This window comes from Centroberyx gerrardi, chromosome 18 (assembly GCF_048128805.1).
Source record: "Centroberyx gerrardi isolate f3 chromosome 18, fCenGer3.hap1.cur.20231027, whole genome shotgun sequence".
NCBI lineage: Eukaryota > Metazoa > Chordata > Actinopteri > Beryciformes > Berycidae > Centroberyx > Centroberyx gerrardi.
The window spans coordinates 10,861,589-10,883,808 of NC_136014.1; the positions used below are offsets into that span (position 1 = coordinate 10,861,589).

At 44.1% G+C, this 22,220-nt stretch overlaps 1 protein-coding gene across 8 annotated transcripts in view; it reads left to right on the top strand.

Moving 5' to 3' along the window:
• utrn (utrophin) overlaps nt 1-22,220 on the top strand; it is a 182,619-nt gene that overhangs the window by 147,641 nt on the left and 12,758 nt on the right. For 7 of the 8 annotated variants that reach the window (XM_078289962.1, XM_078289960.1, XM_078289961.1 and 4 more), the window contains 6 exons: nt 2,394-2,560; nt 4,620-4,731; nt 8,306-8,442; nt 14,731-14,769; nt 15,300-15,365; nt 17,273-17,338. In XM_078289962.1, coding sequence (XP_078146088.1) covers nt 2,394-2,560; nt 4,620-4,731; nt 8,306-8,442; nt 14,731-14,769; nt 15,300-15,365; nt 17,273-17,338 — 587 coding nt within the window. The remainder of the gene's footprint in view (nt 1-2,393; nt 2,561-4,619; nt 4,732-8,305; nt 8,443-14,730; nt 14,770-15,299; nt 15,366-17,272; nt 17,339-22,220) is intronic. The other variant, XM_078289965.1, reaches the window with a different exon arrangement.

The window sequence follows — 22,220 nt, forward strand, 5'->3', positions numbered from 1 at the left end:
GGAAAGGAGAGATGGAGCGACACAGTAATAGTGCGGAGGAAGGACAGATGGAGGGGTGAAGGACTAACAGAGGCACACTGCTCACCAGAGAGCAGAGAAAGTCTGGTGCTGCTTCATAAACAGTGAATGCCTATGGGACGTTTGTTTGAATTTTCAGACCCAAATATGACAGATTCTTTGGCAGTGATGTCACTTCTCAACCAGAAAACGAACCCTTATCCCCGGAAAATCCTCCTGGGCGCTGTCTCTCTGCAGGGGAGCTCCAGACTTTATACCCGATGTTATCACTTGTTTGAATCTCAGATCTCTGGTTTCTGGTTTTGGGAGAGAGTTGTTCATGTTTGCAAATATTAACGGAGACCATCCCAGACCAGATGAACAGCATGTGAATTCTGAAACTGGCCGGTAGCATGAACGGAGATGAATGGTGAATGGACAGATGGAGTAGAGAGGGATGAATGGAGGTATGGAGACACTGTGGAGGAGAGTAGAGAGAGTAGCTGGATTTCCACCCAAGCATTATATTGCGAATTATGATATGGCAATTTGGAAAAGCTGAACACAATTTGGTGAAACTTCCCCAATATCACACATAAAGTTTTTGCATTCATTTGAAGCAGATTTTTAAGGAATTATTATGTGATAGATGAAAATGCATTTGCCAAAAAAAAAAAAAAAATGCAGTAGGCTTGGTGTGATCAGCCCAAAATGGTTCAAAAACAGTTCAAAAGGCTTTGTTTTGGTTGTATGACCATTAGTTGGTGTATAGAATATTTGCATTTCTTTGTTTTGGCCTTCTGATGAAAATCAACTGGCCCAATACTAATAAATTCTTGAAAGACGCTTTCCATTTTTCTCGTTGATGTCTATTAATTCAGGAAGCCTTTTTATTCGCTTCAACCCAGCTGATGGAAACGCACCTAGTTAACAATTTTTTTGTGACATTTCAAATGTTAGCGTAAAATCCGCAATCCAACAGTTGTATGGAAATATAGCTAGTGAGTGTCACCCCTTCCTGTTGGGTGCCATGGCCTGACATGCGTCTACCCAGATGGTCCCTCTATCTGACGTGTGATCTTTAAGCCTACGCATTTCTCTCTGACATTTTGCCTTCACACACACACACACACACACACACACACACATACACACACCAAGGCTCTGATGAATGTTTTCTCAAGACGCACACGCATGATCTGTCAAATGCAACTGAAAAGCCCGTCCCTCCTTTATATTTTAAGGTGCCTTTTTCAGTTTCATAGGAGCATATGCGACTAAATTGGAAAGACTCTACAACCTTGCACACTTTAAACTGTGGGAAAGGAATGTTACCTCTGTATCCTTATTTGTAATGTGTGCTAGTTGGATGCTTGTATCCAGCGTTTGCTTGCTGCCCTTTCAGTGTGTCAGGGAAGATGGAAAGGTCTGATTTGTTTATTCTCAACAGCCGTCTCAAAGGTTGGCGCCCTGCGTTGGCATCTCCAGTGGTCTCATTATGATCTGTAGCTCAACGAAGATTCTCCTCAAATCTGTTTTGTGGTCGCGTTTTTTTTTTATATCCTGTAATTTTTCTTCTAATGGACAGGTTGGTCTTTAGGAGGGACACACAGTCTGGACACATGCTTTGCACTGTTGTACTGTAGCTTGACACAGATAGGTGGATATATGGATGCTTAGATAGAAGGATTGGAAAGATGGATATTGATAGATGGACACATGGATTGATTGATTATTGTCCTCAGGGCAGAGTATTAAGTGGCATAAATCAAAAAGGACAGAAATCAAATACAAAACACCCTAAACATAAGACACATATCCAGTTACACCTCCAAATACAAAAAAACAGTAGAGTAGACCAGCAAAACAGACTTTCAGACACTAAGCCGTGTCCCTCAGTGCATTAGTTGCAGTAGGAGTTTGGGTGTGTTTTTCATAGCTACTAACGCTGAGCAAAATGGGTGTTACCTAACAGCACAGCTATGGGCCTGTAGGACAAGGGCAGTGTTAAAAAAAAAAAATCAATCAAAGTTTATTGTAAGTTATTCCAACCACTAAACATGAATAAAGAGCTCGTAAAAGTTATTTAGACTTGGTCCACAATTCAAGGCCATAATGCGCCTGAGGGAATCGTCACTTTAATATGTATGGTCATCTTAAATTTGTCTGCATCTTTTATTAGGCTCAGGTAACAAGCACAGAGTTACAGCCTGTTCCTCCTCTCTGGCACCGGTGTTGTGCATGTTTCCCCATCATGCTACAAAGTGCCTGGCACAACGTTTCACTGCGTGTCACCTCTGTTTGTTGAACTTTATAGAAACTGTAAACTTCATACGCTTGCTGAACTTTTGATTTAAAGGCTCCTAACTCCTGGCCCCGCCTCCTCCTCTGCCCAGGTGACCAATAAGGTGGAGCTGGAGCCCAGGCAGTTTGTTGACTGGATGCGTCTGGAGCCTCAGTCCATGGTTTGGCTTCCCGTCCTGCACAGAGTGGCCGCCGCAGAGACAGCCAAGCACCAAGCCAAGTGTAACATCTGCAAGGAGTGTCCCATCGTTGGCTTCAGGTATGCACACACACACACACACACACACACACACACACACACACACACACACACAGTTAGACTCAGCATCTGATCCAAGATTTCTGATACACACACAAAATCAAGAAAGGTGGCAAGTACTTTGATATTTTCAGTCTTCACACATACTTCCTTCCCGCACCATGTAACAAGACACACACATGCACACACACACACACACGCACACACACACACACACACACCCACACAGTGTGGCACGGTTCTGTGTTGTTGTCTCCAGGTTGAGCAGAAAGGGCAGAGCTGCTCTGGAGGGCAGGCATTTATCTAAATGTCAGCAGCTGATACACCACTGACTAAATACCATCTGGAGGTTTGCGTTGAAACATACACACGCTCACACACACACACACACACACACACACACACACACACATACACACACATTTACGCTCAAAGAGGCGTCCGCCCGCCTGGCAAACACTGCATAACAGACCACCCTCTGATACTGTGTGAGATTGACAGTCACACTCACACAAATACACACACACACATCCACAAACATTACCTGCTTTATACCCCGTAGCTGCCTTCATAACACAAGCTATATATTTTGCACCGCTCAGTCACTGTTTTAACCAAATGAATGGTTCAATAAATTGTAACCAAACACAAATCACAGTAATACTACTTGTGTGTATTCAGCATTGGACAGCAACATAGGGGAATGCCAACAATGAATGAATGATTGACTGATTGATTGACTGATTGAAGGCAGGAGGGAAAGGAATGAATATGCAGGGGATAACAGAGTAAAGCAATACCACTTGTTTCCAATGTGGCCCCCAATGATGGACCACAAAAAATAACAAACAAGAGGCATAACAACAAGTAAAAACACCAAACCAAACCAAAAGAAAGATGTGATAGATAGCCAACAGCGCCAATCCCCCTATCAATCACCCTATCATAAAAGTCTGACCAAGTCTAGCAGGGAAAAGCTTTTTCTCTGGACACAGAATAACGTGCAACACCATGCTAAGGGGGTGGAGTGGAGCGGGAGGACTGTCCCTTTCAGGTCCCTCACTTTGCCAGCAGAAGGAGAAATACAGTCAGATGTTTGACGAAGCACAAGTCTCCCATGCTCTGTCATTGATCGATGAGAGAGAGAGCGAGAGAGAGAGAGCGAGGGAGGGAGGGAGGGAGGGAAGGAAGGGGAAAGAGCAAATGCAGGAAAATGCAGAGCCGGCGTTTTGTGTGGTCTAGAGAGTTGACACGAACCATGTTACAAGTCGATTGTCCCCTAATCAACGGCAGACTATAAATACAGATCCCGTAATTAACGAAAAGTTGTTAATTAGTGGATAAACTCATTAATTAAGGGGCATCTCAATGTCTCCCGCTGTGAAGGTGAATCAAACGCCCCCCCCTGTAGTAATATGCTACGTGTCAGTAGGTAATGGTGCGTTTGACATGGTGGTGTCGTGTGCGTTGTTGCACCCTGTGATATATGGCTCCCTCTCGTAGCTCATCAGTCAGTTAACCTTGGGAGCGCTCGAGAGGAGAGAGAGATAAAAGACTTGAGCTATTATGTCTGAATTGCTCCCGTCTCAATTTAGCTGTTAAATGGCCTACTGGCTGCAGCGGGTGAGGACAACAACCTGACACTGTGTTTTGGTGGAAATCTAGGTGTCTGTCACAGTGTCAGCATATTGAGAAGTGTGTGTGTGTGTGTGTGTGTGTGTATGGAGGATTGTGTGACTGAGTGGTGACAGTGGAAATCGACAGCTCCCCAGGAGGCCCTGCAGCCTGGAGATGAGATGAGTTGTGCTATAGTGGTACACACACACGCTCTCACACACACACACACACACACACACACACACACATACACACACACACACACGTCAAAACATGAAAGCGACATCTACACTCACGACTATTATTTCTGTTCCTTCCCACCACTCGTTATCTCACTTTTTCACCTCCCTCTCTCTCTCTCTCTCTCTCTCTCTCTCTCCCTCTCTCTGTCTTTCTCTCTCTCTCTCTCTCTCTCTCTCTCTCTCTCTCTCTCTCTCTGTAGGTATCGCAGTCTGAAGCATTTCAACTATGACGTGTGTCAGAGCTGCTTCTTTTCTGGGCGCACTGCCAAGGGCCACAAGCTCAACTACCCCATGGTGGAGTACTGCACACCGGTGAGGGAGCAACACACACACACAAACACACACACACACGTGTCGTTTAGCGGTTCATCTCATATCTCTATTCCACATGCTCACACACTCCGCTCATCCATTTAATGAAAGCACACACACTCACACTCACGCAGACTTCGGTTACCCCCTATCCCCATATTTCATTAAGGACGTCCCTCTACTAATGTCACAAAACCCCTGAGTTCCACTCCTCTAACTCTCTCAATACATATTCATACGCTTAATTTACACACCCAGGGATTTCTAAACTTTTACAGCAACACATACTTTTCAATTTCAATATATATTACCTTGCATTTGAAACCTGCTGTTGTTTGATTAGTTAATGTGATTCTATGGTACGCACTTCAAGATAGTTGGTCAAAGTTTTCTTATACAGTGTTGCAAGCGTGCATGAGATGGAAATTGATCTTTAAATGCATGAGTTCTTTGTATGGCTTGACAATTGACACTAAATGAACTTCATTAGGTGTAGACCTGCGTAGCACCCCAGGCAAACCATTACAACACACACACATGCACACAATACACACAGACACACACACACACGTTACACTTGCCCTTGCCTCGCCTCTCTCCTCCCATACAGTTGATTTCCCCATCTTGTTCCACAGTCTCTCCCCTGGCCTAAATTGAATTTACATGAACAAATAGTGAAATACTCACGGTCCTTTGAGTTCTTTTATAATTTCTGCCAGAAAGCAATATTTCACTTTACTACTGCTCAGAGAGAAGAATATTAGAAGGGAGGGAGCTTGCTGAAATTGGGTATCGCTCTCTCTCTCGATTAGCATAGCCCACTTGCGGGCCAACTCGTTTCAATATTGCTAAACGTCAAATTTTGAGTGGCTGGGGTGAAAGGCGTTTCTCATTTCTGTCTTTTAATTTGGTTTTTCAATCTGCAAATGGGGTAGATATTGACTTTAGAAAAGCAGCCGTAGGGAGCAGTGATCATTCTTCCCTGAGTTTAAACGCCCAGCAGTTGCCTGCCTCGACTTTGAAAAAACATGATCTTACTCTCAGCTATGTTGCAGCAAAGTTAAGATACAGATGCTTCAAATGTTGTTTGGAGATTATGACTCAGCTATAGGGTATGTTACTCATCCAGGAGTTTACCAATTACCAACTTCATCAGAAAGGAGGGAATATACATTGTCTTCAGAAAGTATTCAACCCCCTTGACTTTTTCTCCTTGGATCAAATTAGGATTTTTTTGTCACTCATCTGCACAGAATAACCCATAATATCAAAGTGGATTTGTTTTATTACCAATTTTTTACAAATTAATTAAGAATGACAAACTGAAATATTTTGTGTTGATTATATTTCAACCCCTTAGCATTAACTGCAGAGTTCCTTGTCTGCGATGGGAGATCTAGCTGGAAGGACGGTGTACGACTTTTCAAATCTGGTCCGTGTGGCCAGAAGGAAGCCGCTCCTAGGGAAAAAAAAGCACATGCTGTAACAGCAGCCTGGAAGTTGCAAAAAGCCTTGAAAGACTCTGAGAGTATGAGGCAAAAGATTCTCTGGTCTGATGAAACAAAAATTGAACTCTTCAGCTGTAATGCAGAGTTCTGTGTCTGGCTTTTCAGCAGCAGAGGGACTGGGAGACTTGTGAGGAGAGAAGGAACAGTGAATGGAGCCAAGTGCAGGCAGATTCTTGAGGAGAACCTGCTGCAGAGTGCCAAACACCTTAGATTGGGGCAGCAATTTATGTTCCAGCAGGACAATGAGCCTACGCAAATCAACACCGGAATGGCTTCAGAACAAGATTAGGAAAGTCCTTTAGTGGCCCAGCCAAACCCCAGGCTTCAACATATATAGCTGTTTGCAGATGCAACTTGACCAAGCTTGAGCGAATCTGCAAGGAAGAAGTGTAGAAAATGCCAAAATCCAGATGTACCAAGCTGATACAGATCTATATCCAAGATGACCTGAATCTGTTATCACTGCCAGGGGATTGAAGACTTACTGAAATGAGATATTGCTCTAACTTGCAAACAATTCTTAGAACATGCTTTCAGATAGGGGCGATATTTTGTGTTGGCAGTTGACAAAAAAATCTCAGTTGAATCCATTTTGAATTCAGGCTGCAAAATGCAAAATGTAGGTACAGTAAAGGGCGTTGAATACATTTGCTTCAAAGAAGATTGCAGCCACAGTTTAGGACATCAGTTTATCTAGTTTTGCAGTATTACAATACAGTGACAGTGTAGTCTTCCCCAAATCACCTACTGTATATAACAAACAAACTTATGTAGCAGAAATAAAATGAAAACTTTTATCAATTAACTCTTTTTCCAACTTTTGTGTTCCCCATGGTTCAGCTCAATTTCCCTCAACACCACTGAATAACAAGCATTTTATTGTCTGTCTGTTGTCTATTTCCTCCGGAAAAAAAATCCAAATGAAACATAAAGTAATATTTACCCTTCTCCCTACGCTAAAACCAAATTGTATTTCAGTTTTATGCCTTTGAAAATGTAAAATTCATATTGGATAATGAAGCTGGGCAGATGCTGCAGAATACAGATTCTTGTGTGGAGCTAAAGATTGATAGTGGCTGTTGTGAGACTCAGAGCGGTCATTTAATAACGTTCTTTTTCTCATCTCTGTCATACTGTTTACTTTATGGCCGCAATATTGCTTTTTTTATTCGGTTTTGATTTTTATAGAAGTACCATTTTCATTGTTCCCCACGCGAGTTATGAGTGATATCGGAGAAGCCAAAATATGTTGCTGCGCTGTATTGATTACTGTAGTTTTAATGTTCTCAGTCTTCCTAAGTGGAGATGTTGTTTGGGTTCGACTGGGACTGCTGCCTCTGGTGTCATTTTGTTGTCACCAGAAATTCACGGAAATTCTCTAGCTGTCAAAACACATCCATAAAACCACACATGAACGAGGGCACGTAAACACACACACACACACACACACACACACCTATTCTCCTCTTCCTTTAGCCCACCTGTACTCTCTACCTCCTTCTGTCCTGTGTCCTCTCTATATATAGTAATTGTTTTTGGTTTCTTCAAGCTGCTATCTTAAGTTGTGTGGATTAGTTAATAAGCCATGTGAACTCATTAGAAGTCTGTTCATTTACCCACATCTGTCAACTGTGGGAAGTGTGTGCCCGTGTGTGTGTGTGTGTGTGTGTGTTCCCCAGTAGTTGTCCTCTGCAGGAGGGTTATTTTTATCCCCTCTGGTCAGGCCGCTGTGGTAATTTGTCGTTTGCTTGCGAGGCAGAAACCGCGACTCCAGGAGAACCGCCTCTGCTAATTATCTCATTAACAAAACACACATTTTTTTCCGCACAAATGCATAGGCTACTTATGCATGCGCAAATGCACAAACGCACACACTGACGTTCACACACACTACAATATACACACAAACACTTACAGCTCATTATAGCTCAAACAGAATAGCTCATTTCTGTTACCTTTGTACCCTTCTCTCTCTCTCTCTTTCTCTCTCTCTCTACATCCCTCTCTCTCTCCCTCCCTCTCTCTCTCTCCCTCTCTCTCTCTATCTCTCTCTTTCTCTCCCGTAGACAACATCAGGTGAAGACATGCGTGATTTCACCAAAGTGCTGAAGAACAAGTTCCGCTCTAAGAAGTACTTTGCCAAACATCCTCGGCTGGGCTACCTGCCGGTCCAGACAGTTCTAGAGGGGGACAACATGGAAACGTAAGTAGCACCTGAAGGACTTTTTATGTAAACCTGCAACCACATAACAGTTCATTTAAATATGAATGCCCTAAACAAAAATGGCAACCATTTTGTTTAGCCACTGTTCAAGATCTGTATTGCAGTATTACAGCAGCTCTAAGCCTTTCTAAAGTCACTGTAAAGCAGGGCCTAATAAACTCTTTCACAGGCTGTCAGAAAAGATGGAACCAGACAGAGCCTGATATTAATTTCCGTTAAATGTACATTTTTGTCAAACACCACAGTCTGAAATCTATTTATGTCTTTGTCATTCATACCATCAGCAGCAGATTGGATCAGAGACTGTAAAAATGACTCCCACTCAGTGTGTGTGTGTGTTTATTTACCTGTCGACCCGGTCTTTACCAGGTGCCATTCTCAGGCTGTAGATCTCCTGTCTGCAGCCCCGGCCCCAGCGACAAGCCCTGATTTATGGCTGCTCCTGCCAGAGCATAAATCCCCCCGGAGAGCCGTTTAACTAGCCCCACATTATGCAGATGCCCCAGGCAGGTGCCTCATCCTCCCTCCTGGGGCGCACGTCTGAGTTATGGCCCCTTCCGAATACCTCTCTACCTGCCCCGTGTGCTCACCCCATCCAAGACGTTTACGCTCCTTCTCTGTGACGTGTTTTCTCTGCAGTTTATCCATCTGTCTATCTCCATCTGTCTGCCTTCCTCTGTCGGTCCTCTGTCGGTGGATTTCGCCGTCACCCAGTCACTCTTAATGATACATTTTGACACTTCCCGCTCCTTCTCTCTTACTTTTGTTCTGTCTAGTGTTGCGTCTCACAAGCGCGGATATTAAAAACAAACTCTCTGAAGAACGTAGCCCCAAAGATGCACACGCACGCACACAATGACTCACCTATTCACTCACAATGAATTTTCTCACCCGTCCAGTTGCACACGGTCACCTCTCAGATGGATTGCGCTCCCTCTTTCATCCCTCGCATCCTCACCCCTCCTCCCCTCCTACTTCATCCTCTCTCTCTCTGTCTTTGTCTGTTCTCTGAAAAATGACTCCTGCGGTGCTGCCTGCCTGATAAATGCCTCTTAAAAGGTGGAGGAATTGTGGCAAATCGGAGAGATCTTTTTAAAACGTGGCAGAAGGAAATGGAGACTTAGAGAAATGTAGGACTATTTCATGGTCGTCATTTTCCCCTCTCCTTCCCCGCATGACTTCTTTCCTTTGAGCCTTGAGGCTATCCACAGGCAGCTGAAGGCCCGTGTGCGCTACAGACAACTTCATGTGCAGAAAATAAGCCTGCATCTGCAATTCTTCGTTGTTGTTTTTTTTTAAACCCATATACAGTGGTTCAAGCATAAGATCACTCCTCACTGCTCAGTTTCTGGTGCAATTAGATGCAAAATACCCCGTCCACAATAGGATTATATTGTGGCTTTTGCCATCTTTGTGTCACTAAAAATGAACAATGAGGCTGAAATTAAAAATATTTTTTCTGTGATGGAACATAGTCAAGGTTCCTGCTTAAAAAGAGGGATTATGCAGATAAGGTAGACACTGTGTTGTTGCTTTTCACATTAACTGTCGTAGTTTGTAAAATTTGTTGCCCCGCTGTATATAGTATCCATACAGTATTATTGCTCTTCACTGGTATCACAATTTACATATTTTTCAGCTCCACAATAGATATCACAAATATCACTGATGTCTAATGCAATTCAAATTAGTCACAGGAGGAAAAGTAATCAAAACATAACCAAGAATTATTACGAATACTGAGTTTGAGTATTCCAATCTGTTATTTTTCTGATTACATTTTCTGAGACTATAGTTGTTGTCTTGACAGGGGAAACTTCTACAAAAAGTTGTAATTCTTGAAAGAGAAGGAAAAGAGAAAAGTAGATTGTCTAGTGTGTAATCGCTCTCACTAATGCACTCATTCACTCGCTTTCTCTGTCTCCTTTCCACTCGCATCGTGGTCTTTTTTTTTTTTGCCTCCCACTCTGTTTCTCTCCACCTAAAGAGAGCAAAACACCACCTACTCTCACCTCCCCCTTATATCTTTGCTTCATTTCACGCCAGATAGGATTTCTGATTTGTCACGGCTATATTTGATAATGTGAAAGAACCACTGAAAAGGCTTCCTACTCAGTGTTGGTTTTTTGCTTTTTACCCTACATAAGCAGATAGAGTAGGGCATGAGGCTGTGCTGTATTAAGCTTTGAAGAGAGGTTAATGAGTTTGACAGTTGGTTGGAGAATTAGCGGGTTTATGGACAAGTGAAAAGTCTAAAAATATATATTTTTTGAAAGAATCAAGTCTCTGAAACAGGAGTGAATGTTAGGGTTTAATGAGATGGTTCATCAGAAAAACACCCATACTGCAACTTAGTCCCATCATCTCTCATACAGCTTTCCCCCTTCCCTTCTTGAATTCTATACTGAAACTCCCAAAAACTTTAAGTCCTAGCTAAAAAGCATCAGACATTTCTGTTGCTGTTCGATTGTCTCACTCTCAAGGTTCAGCCTTATGTGACCGTTCCTCACTTCAAGTAAAGCCTCGTCTCTATTTGCCTGTTGCATCCTGTGATTGCCCATATCTCAATACTGAGACGCTCAATGATGTGTTGATATTAAGTAAACAATATTAAAACAATAATCAATAAATGATAGGAAATGAATAAATTATACATAGTAATAATCAAAATCCATTCCATCACAGACCAGAGTCATAAGATAGAGATAGAAAGTGTATGAAGATGTGATATAGAGGCAGATGTATTCAGATGGTGTAAATATGTTACAATGGCCTGCATGATTTTCCAGTTCTGACTGGCTAGAGTACGCCCATAAATTTTTCATAACCTGACAGTCATATATTGGCATAATACTTTGATTAAATTATTAAGTTGCCTTCAAAATAAGCAAGTTGGTGGTAAAGCCCCAAGAAACTTTTCAGTAATCCGTGTTCAAGTTCAGTGCTAATGCTAATGTAGCCTACTGTACTGCTCTCACATAAATGGGCACAACTTCCCATTAATTATACAGGATTGGCAGTATTACAAGCTTAAAGTTTTTTCCAGTCAATATCTTGGTTTAAACAAGATGGAGTCAGTTTTTACATGCAGAATTTATCACGTTAGGGAATACTGGTGAAGTGTCCCGGCTAATAGAAACATTAGCTTGTCAGCTGGCAGACTGAAGCGACAAATAAGGATTGTCAAGCAAACAGATACATGGGGCTTCCTTACTAAAACCTAACAGTGATCAGCACTCAAAACCATGTTAGTCTAAGAGGGAAAATTTTAACATTGATTTTTTTATTTTTTAATCTCTGGCATGTGACACATTGTTTTGCTCTGTCTTGCTTTCTCTCCTGCTCTCTCTCCCTCTCTCTCTCACTCTCTCTCTCACTCACTCTCACACACACACATGCCTCCCTCTAGCCTCCTAGCTGTCTCTCTGACAGACAGGTAGAGGTGTCAGCATGCACAGGTGGTGTTTTACCCCCCGACAGAGGAAGAGGGGAAGGACAGGGAGAAAAAAAGAAACAGTGCTAAGTGTGACAGAGTGACTACAGTGGGCAGGATGGACTAACTTAATTGATTTTGAGCTACACTGCAGGGCATTCACTGCAAAAGCACGAAACACACAGTGCAGGAGTTTGACAAACACATTTCGGGTTGTGCTCATAAGAGATGACAAGAGACACATCAGTTGTTTGGCAATTTATTGAGTTCTTGTCAGTCAGTGGGTCCAAGTTGCCAGTGGGAATATTTTCAGTCTAGACTATAACTCTGAACACAAGTGGAATCAAACGCTGCAAGTGCTACATTTCGCAGTCGCTATCATTCGAACAAGCTTCTTCAAATGAAAATACCTTTCTCCGTCAATTTTAGGGCCCATGTGTGGGTGTTTATCTCTCATCCAAGGTCCATTACCATTTGTTTACCGTCGGCTAGACATTCAGCCTATTGCCAAGGCATATTGAGCTTTGTTCTTTTAGAAGACTTTGTTAAAATGTCAAGTTGTTTTGACTGATGGTGTGTTCAGGAACCTGTCTGTGAGCTCGCCTGAGTGGCCTCTTTCAAATCAGCACCAAATGAAAAGATAAAGATGCAAAAGGATCTCACTTTTTTTGCTGTTTTGATTGATGAACAGCCTTGCCTTTTATTATTTTGAATGTATTCGCAGCTCAAATCAAATATTCTCTGTATCAGGTGTGAAGAGCCATGTTTTTAACGCTTTTGTGTGGCTAAGTGACTAGTCAACTTCTGTGAAAGCTGTGGTTTTAGGTTCACTATAGCCATGGATCCTGACTGCAGCCCAGCCTGCTCAGGCCCTTGGCAGACCCCCCTGCCCCCCACAGTGAAACATGAACAGGACTCTGCTCTGCACACTGTATCGTACTTCACCAGGCGCAGCAAGCCTTCCATCCGACTACACTCTTTACATCAGCTACATTTGTCAGACTCCAAAAGCTCCCAAGGTCTCTGCTGTCTTGCCTTCCCCCCCCCCCCCCCTTACTTATTGTTCCTTCACTCACTTTCCCTCACATGGTTCATTTCCCATTTCCCCTCTCTCTCTCAGTAGCTCTCCTTTCTTGCTCTTTCACTCGTGTTTCTCTCTCCGCCACGAGCTTCACCCTTCAGCGTTTACACGAGAGTGCGCCCATCTGAAGGTTAAAACAGCCAGTTGTGTCATGGCAGAGGGGGTCAGAAGAAAAAAAATTGGGTGAAAAGGAAACCACCTCAGCGCAGCTAGCTAGCATTTTCCTGGCAAAGATGAAAACTTACATCATCCCCCTATGTAAAAGACAAAACGAGCACACTGTCTCTTGCTTTCGGCACTGATGTCGGCGGGGGCGCATGGAGCGGCGCAGCACCGGCTCCAAATAGCTCAATCTGCCTTGCCGACCTCTCTCTCTCTCTATCTCTCTCTCTCTCTCTCTCTCTCTCTCTCTCTCTCTCTCACTCTCTCTATTTCTCTCTCTCTCTCTCTCTCTCTCTCTCTCTCTCTCACTCTCTCTCTATCTCTCTCTCTCTCTCACTCTCTCTATTTCTCTCTCTCTCTCTCTCTCTCTCTCTCTCTCTCTCTCTCTCCCCTCTGAATCCCCCTGCTACATTTTGGATTCTCCTCGCAGCAAGAGAAGCGTGACTACATTGGCTGCCCCGCTGCGGGAGACATAACCACCACGCCACACTTCTCCCTTTGAATCTCCCCGCTTTCATCTGGGAACAAAAGCGCGAGGAGAAAGAAACTCAACCTCAGAGTTCCTCGACTATTATCTCACCAATTCGCACCATCCTCCCCCACGAAAAACATAACAAGATTTTCTGTTTCTATATTTGTCACACGTCTTTTCCGCTAGATTAGTTTTTCGTTTTCAAGCTCGAAAGGCGTCTCATCGGTGTACAAATGTCAATCTATATTCCGCCTCTCTAAGAATAGCAGCAATTACCACCGGTAATCAGTATGGGAACTTTAAAAGGCTTTTAAACGTCAAGACACATGCCTCTAGCAACCTGGTCGGTCATAGATTATTTTCAGAGGGCTTAATGACTGGTGAGAGAAGTATTTGTGCTTTAATCGCCAGGTTCTATTAGGCCAAAGATATACCATGTTCTAGTTCTCCTCTTGTGATAACAGAACGTCCTCATTAGTAAAAGTAGGAAATAGGTACTTTATATGTTTTTATCTGGCAGGCTATTTCAGTACATCCTGCTGGAAATAATTGAGAGAAGGAATGAAATTGGGACATATACATAACTCTGCAGCTTAGTCATTGCATGGTGTCATAAGCTTAATTCAGTGAAACTTCTGTGATGGGAGATGCCCACTTAATGAGTCCCTTTCACCCCTGTCACACACACAGGACCTGGGAATAATACGGTATGCTGACCCAGGCCCGTCCTCCTTTAGTGCACCTTTTATGCCACAGCTGCATGCTGGGAAACAACTGAAGCACTTCACGCCGAGCAGAGTTTGACCGGGGTCTTGGTCAAAGCCGTTTTGCAGGGTCCACTTGCCCGGGTCGACCCGTTCAAACTGACCCACATATTTCCAGGGTCACTACTCCAGTTTGAAAGGGGTGTACAAGGGGTAATCACAGTCAGATTCGCTCTACGTTGAGTTCAACCCATCAGCTGTTGCGGGACGGGACGGGGCGGGACTCGCCCGCCGCTCGTTCCTCCTCCTCCTGCTGTGTTTGTTTCCGACCCACTTGACTGGTTTGACCCTAAAATGTGTTGTGGTACCTTTCCTCCCCTCCCTCCCTCCTTCCCTCCCTCCGATTCTCTTACAGTCCCGTCACCCTCATCAGCATGTGTCCGGAGCAGTACGAGTGAGTATCTACGCCACCAGCACCACCAACCTCCCTCCTCCAGACTGGAATGCCTTTTAAACAACACCTCCCTCCCTCCCTCCCCTAGCCCCCCACCTCCTGCATCCAAACTCACCCACCTACCCCCCACATCCCCACCCCAACTAAGCCACGACTGCATGTTGCCTGCCTGCCTGCCTGCCTGCCCGCCCGATCCACTGGCTGAACATGCCACCAACACTCACCCACTGTCTCCTTAGCACCATCTTCTTCTCTAAACGTACCTCCTTCCCTTCCAACCAGCATCCAACTAGCATTCGATCGCTCATCCCAGCAGCGGCTGTCAAAAACCACCCGACCGCTCCGTAGATCATCCCGCTCTTCTATTTCTCTTCCTAGGATCATCCGATTTGTTTTCTAGGTGATTTTCTGAAGGGCCATTAGGGGGTGTGTCTGTGTGTGTGTGTGTGCGCACCCGTGTGCATGCGTGTTAATGAGGTTGTGTGAGCATGCCGAATCTCATTCATCTCCATTACCCCATTCATTTCTAGGCTGTCCCAGTCACCTCAGCTCTCTCATGATGACACCCATTCCAGGATAGAGCAATATGCCAGCAGGTACGCCTCCCATTCTCCAATCATCATCTCATCACCACAGCACACACATAAAGCATGGGTAACTGCATTTCAAAGTTTTGCTGATACACACAGCCACAAATCCATTCAAGAGTTTCTTTCCAAAATGAGAAATCCACAGTTTGGACAGAAGTGGCACCTGCTGTTACAAAATTGCTGGCTTTGTAGAAAAATATTAAAATCATTTTTTTTTATTATTAGATATAAGACTTTTGCTTACATAATGCTAACATTTTTGAGTTAGGAATTGGTGGTAAAGCAGGTGGTAAAGGATATGAATTTTAGGTAACTCAGCTTTTTTCAAAATGTATAGTGGAGCAAAACACTGCAGATAGATGCTTTTATAAACAGGGAGTGCAGTGGAAAAATTGTGTTTGTGGAGTAAGGAGTGTCAGTTAAACCGTAGTGTCTTTTTATTGGTCAGTATCGGGGGAAAGTACAAAAAAAAACACATACAATAAAAAAAATAAACATAGGAAAAACAACTGCTTTTCACTTTGATATACAAACACTATAGACATTCTGTAAAACTCCTATGGAATTTTGTATTTGGCTGTGAGCGTCTGCTTGGCAAGCAAACCTGCAACCACCTACCTATTTGGCTGGTAACTTCATGGATTGGGTGTAGGATCAGAGTTCAGAGTTCAGATGTTACTGCTGTATACATCAACACACCCATATGCGCCACTTGTGAGCTGCAGTAACTCATGGGCCACTACCATAACCAAAACAAATGGTCCTCTGGGTGCACCGAGAGTGTAAACCTGTCATGTTTGATTTTCAGATCAGTCTGTATATTCAGATCCACAAATATAATACTTTGCACAAATCCCATCTTGTCCCTGGAGTAAATCTCCAGTAAGTCCAGGGCTCTAACTCCCCCAAAGCGGCCGAGGGTTACTCCTGTCAGACAGACGGCCGCGTCTCCCTCCACAGAAAGCTTTCATCACGGAGGCTCTTCTGAGGCGGTGCTGGCCCGTCTGGCCCGTAGCCTTCCCTTGGTCACACACCATTAACCTTGGGTCAGTGTCTCTGCCTACACGGTTTTATCAGCAAGTATGCAGACATGACCCTCATGAACGACATTTTTAACTTTAATATAGGCACAGATGTATGCGCACATTATAGCGTATTCACAAAGACGCACGCTCTCCATATCAACGAGACATGACTCGAGCATATACACACACACACACACACATTTTCTCAATCTCTCTCTCTCCATATTCTGTCGTAGTTGAATTTCAGCCTAAGGATAGTCTGCGGATCATGTTCTCTTTTTGCCTTAATCTGCCGGAGCGAGCCTGCTGTCTCTCTATTACAGAGCTCAGTAAATACAGTCTTTGATCTGGGCAGCCAATCTAATTAGCATGGCTGCTTTGTCTGGATCTATGACCAGTAATCCACTATGTTCTCCCCGCAGCCACATGCGCCTACACACACGTGCACATGCCCTCGTACACACACATTTATGTTGTACACGTACATACACACACTCCAGATGTCTCATACACATGTGGTTGTACACGCATGACCATACAAACACTCTCACTTGCACACACACACACACACACACCTGACACAATATTGTGTTCGTTCAGTCACTGATGAGAAGTTCATCATAGCCTTGTAGGATGTAGATTGATCCTATAATCTATTGCTTGTCATAATTAAGTCCCCCTGTTATTGAATTCAACCTGTTTGGAGACCTGGGATCTCCTTGAATTATTTCACTACATTACTCAATAATTGGTGTGCTTTGGTGGACACTGACACCTTCATTCATTGACATCCATTGTCTGCATTCTAATGAGTTGAGCTCTTAAATGGCTTATTTGATTGTAACTGGTAAACTCAGTCTCACTCACTAATGACGGTGTCTTTCTCAGGTTGGCCCAGATGGAGCGGTCCAATGGCTCTCTGCCCACAGACAGCAGCTCAGCCACAGGAAGCATGTAAGTCACCGCAGGTTTTAAGAACTACATTTCCCACAACATCATGGGTCACAGGCCGCATTTTCCACTTGCTGTAAGCCACCCGATGACCACTGAGATGTTTTGACTGGTATTGGTACCAAAGTTAAAATTACCATGTTGACACTAGTTTAGGCGTTATCGTGTCAAGTTGAGGACCAACATTTTCATTCTTTCACCGCTTGATTTTATTGGATCAAGCCTTAGGGTGTTTTTTTGGGAAATGTAGATGAAAAAATACTTCAAACAACAAGCAACAAAATAACTTTAAACTGTTGAAATGTTTCCTAAAAATCTAGTGTTCATATGTGATTAAAGTAACAATGCTAAGGCAACTCCTTGTGCACTTTTTCCCTTGAGGTCGGCCCAAAAAGTTGGCCTGTCGGTCACCGCCTTCAGGGCATCAAAACAAGCCAAGGAAATAACAAGGTGGCTATCAGCACTCCTGAAGGATAGATCAAGGAGAGAGTGAGAGGTTGGAGAAAGGTGGAGGTAGAGCAAAAGAAGACTGGAATGAGATGGGAAAAAAAGACAATGGGGTATGGCTAAATAAAGAAGGAAGGACAGGACTTTAAATGAAATGTAATGGATTAGATTGCCAACAATGAAAAGCGAGAGCGATTGGTTTCAGGGCCTCGCTGATAACGACCAGTTATCTTTGGGCAAAGGGGATGAGAACAGAGCAAACTTGGGAAAGTGGAAATGACAAAGACAGGGGAAGAGCTGATGAGGAGCAAGAGGGCTGAAGTTCCTGAGTGAGTGTGTGTGTGTGTGTGTGCGCTTCTATAGACCCTTCAAGAGTTGAAGGGCATGTGAGTTCCTTTTCCCAACTGAGATCCTAATCAGGGGAATGAGTTCTTCAGGTTCAAACACTCTCTGAGATTGTGTGTGTGTGTGTGTGTGTGCGCACGCACGCACACACACACACGTTATTTTGTTCTTGTATTTGGAGGGAATTCGTTTTAATTCTGTCAGCGTGCTTTGATAAGACACTTGTAGATCTCCAAGATTGACCAGGTCCTAGATCATCTTCATAGATTTAGAAAATGCATGTCAATCCTCCAGCGTGTGTGTGTGTATGCATGTGTGGGCCAAGTATGTGCATGGGAATGTGAGAGAGACAAAGAGAGAGAGAGAGCGCAGGAAATGTTATCCTCAGTCACAGCACATTGCCTTAAAAAAAGCATCCTTAGAAGTTTTGAAAAAGTGTGCGGCAGAAGAGGAAAGAGATTCCCTGTATGCCGCGTGAAATAAAGAAATAAGGATTGAGATTTTTAGAAAGGATTTAAAAAAAAGAAAAGAAAAAAAAAAGTTGCGTGGGCAGAAGTCAAAAACTTTTGGGAATCTTCAGTGAACTTTGAAGAGCCAGTTTCACTCCACTGCGAGCATCTGTGTGTGTCGACGTGTAAAAGAGTGCATCAAGTGTGTGCTTTGGTCCACTGCCCCCACACTTCACCTTCATCTGGCCTCGCTGCTTAGAAGAGCTAGTTTAGAAACAGACCATGTTCAGTTCAAGACTCCCAAATGCTGCTCTCGCAGACAAAAAACGTGCCTTTTCGCCGGTCAGTAGAAGGACAGAGGGATGGAAAGGCAGAGATGAGTGGGTGAGCAGGGAAGGTGGAAACGGAGATGGATTTGTTTTTCTCTCAAAGCTTCCATAATGTGGGACAAACACATTATCCCTCCTCCTCCTCGCGCTTTTGTGCTGTTCTTTGTACTTCGGCTTATTTAAGAGAAGAAACCATTATCTTTGCCGGCTGACACACACACATCAGTGTGTGGAACACTAATGAGGTGAGGAAGACGATGGTGTGATGAGGGCTAATGGGTGAGATAGCAGAGGGAAAAACAGCCGTCAGGGTGCAGTCAGAACGTAATCACAGTCCTCATCCTTTCAATCTGTTCTCACTCACTTTTGCATCAGTTATAGCATCTAATGGCACCGTTTTTTTCTCTCCAAGTAGATTTTGCGTTCTGTTCTGCTACTAACAACAGCAACATTGTAGCTGTAAAACTGAAAAGTGTATCATCCCCCAAGAGAAGAATTCAAAGAATGATCACAAACACCATCTACAACTAGTTGTGTTCCAGTACAAATCTGACGACTACAGTTTGTTGTGACTAGCATACTACAAACATGTACTCATCAACATTGGCCACTTCTCTGGTTTATGGCACCGTGAAATGTGTGACATTCTTTTTCAGCATGTCATTTTTAACTAAACGTGGTAATCTTTGTGGGTTTCTAATGTATGTAAAGTAAACTCTGGTGAAGACTCAGCATAAAATGGCAACCCAATGTTCTCAGTGAGGAAAACAATAGGGAACAACTGGATCTGAGGCAGGATATAAAATCCTATCTATTACAGTCTGAACAATACCACAAATGATGGTTTTGTGGAAGATAATTAACTTATTTGAATAGATCCTTCACATTTTGCCTCTCAATTGTGAAGAGCTAAATAACACTGCAGGCTGTTTTCTGAAATTTGGTACTAAAAATCATCATTATAGCCTAAAACGAATTGTAAAATACACTTAATGCACATACTGTGTCTTTGCAAGGAACTCTTGTTTTTCTCACAGCTCTACTGTATCATAAATATAACCATTTTAATATTAACTTAAATGTTACTGTGCTGTAATAAACTGTCATCTGCTCGTCCCATTAGTTGTCGAAGAATATAGGCCTATCTTTGAAAGGCCAGTACCGGCCAATAGCCTTGTAATTGGTGCACCAATATGTCCGCCGAGCCCTATTACCAAGCAAAGAGTAACAGCAGACCACCCACGTAAAAATGGTGATATTGTGCTTTACCATTAGAACAGCCCACTCAGCTACATCTCTGTGAAGGGGATCAAGCGTGTGCAGTCTGATGTCAAACTTGTCAAACGTGGCTAAATCCTTGTCTGAGCAAATGGAATAATCACAGTGAATCTGCTGGCGGCCTGAAGCCTGGTCGGGCTTAGAGCTACATTCAGCCCAGCCAAGGATTAATTCTCTTTCCTCTTCCTTTTAAATGCCTTTTGGTTTAGAGTGCTTGTTGGTTTTTTTTTTCTCCCCCCTCTCTTCTTGTAAGTCACCTCTAATTCTTCTCCACCTACACTTGATCTCACCGAAGCCCCTTTTGTCTATCGCACCGCTCCCTCTGGTTGTCAGTGAAAGACACACACGCACACGCACACGGATAAACGCGCACGTGCTTGACGTGACAGTAGATGGTGTCTACTCACCGGCGTGTGAGCTTATGAAAACACGCGTGGTGGAACACGGGTGACTGGGTTTTGCCAATTACATGCGTGTTTGGCTTTTGGCTCGTATTTCCTGATCCTTCAAAGCATGCAAACACTCATTTGGACTCGGTGCCAGCTGTGCAGCGATATCAATAATTAGTGTGTGTGCGAGAGAGAGCAGGAGAGATAAAGCGAGAGACAAAAAAACAGAGCGAGTGTGTGTGTGTGTGCACGTTGCTGTTTGTGCATGTGTCATTTTTGTCCTACCTTGCATTTATCTGAGCAGGAATCCTTAATTAGAAATGAGTGTGTTTTCTGTTTTCTCTAACCTCCAGCCAAAGCCCAGTGTTATCATCAATGCCTGCGGAAGCCACTAAGGAGCGAGACTCCCCCCTTCTCTCTCTCTCTGTTCGGTTATCTCTCTTTCAGTCTATCCCCCCATGCCACCCCCCCCCCCCTTTCTTCTCTTTCATATGTTCCCTCTCTTGTTCCGTGCCTCTCCCTTTCATTTCTCCTCTCCTCTCCCCTCCGCTCCTCTGGCCTTCTCCATCCGAACCCGCTTTCATCCTGCCCTCTCCCATCCTCTCCCACCCCCCTCTTCTCTTCCCCTCCTTTCATCACTTTTAGTTGTAGTCTAATCGTGTTTTTACCTTCGGGCCCGGGCCGGCCTTCAGATTAAACGCGGAGCTTAATTTGCCACGTTTAGCATCACAGGAGGAAAAACATGAAAACGTTTATTTGAAGCCCCGCATCAAAAAAACGATGCTTCTCCCAAATCAGAAGCCGTTGGACTGTACTCTGATCAGTCCCCCAATGCAGACGTCCCGCAGGAAATGAGGTTTCAAATTTCATCAGAGGAGAAGAATGAAAGACTTTCTTAGCCCCCACCCCGCTCGCCCCTCGTCTTCCTCTCCCTTTCTTTCTCCCTAAATTTTTCTCTTTATCTCTCTCCCTCTCTCTTTCTCAAACCCTTTCCTTTTCTTTGTCTCTCCCGCCCTTTCTCCTTCTCGCCCCGCTTCCTCTCTCTTTCTCTCTCAGCCCAGTTTAGGCGGGCGATAGCGCTATTCAGCCTCAGTGGAGCTGCTTGCTTTGTGATATGTGAGCTAGGCATCAGGCCCAGAGACTATTGTTGTGCTGCAAAGCCTCTGAAAGTCCCCTCAGCCGTGTCCTCCTCTCACCCTCGCTGAACATGACGCTCATATTCGCCATACGCCGCAGCTATAGCGAGCTAATCGTGTCGCCATCCATCACTATTATTCGCATTTCGTGCTTTCCTCGCCCCTTCTCCCATGCCGACGCTCTCTTCCTCTATCGTCTCGTTCACGCTTTGTTTTCTCCTCCGTTTCTGAGTCTCTTCATTGCTGCTTCATCCCCCGTTCCCCCTCCGCCCCGCCCGATTCCCCGGCCCTCTCGCTCTCCCGCCTCCCTCTCCAATATTCCAGAGCCTGTGGCTTGTGAATCACTTACGCAGCAGAGCCAGCTCTACCCCAATAGTCCCCATATCCTCTCTTAATGATCCCTCTCGCTCTGTCCTCTGGGCTCTCCCTGGCTGCTGTAATGTCCTGATGCGACTTCCTGCTGCCAGGGTCCTGGCTAATTGGTCATTCACTTTGTCCGGGACCCCCTCTAC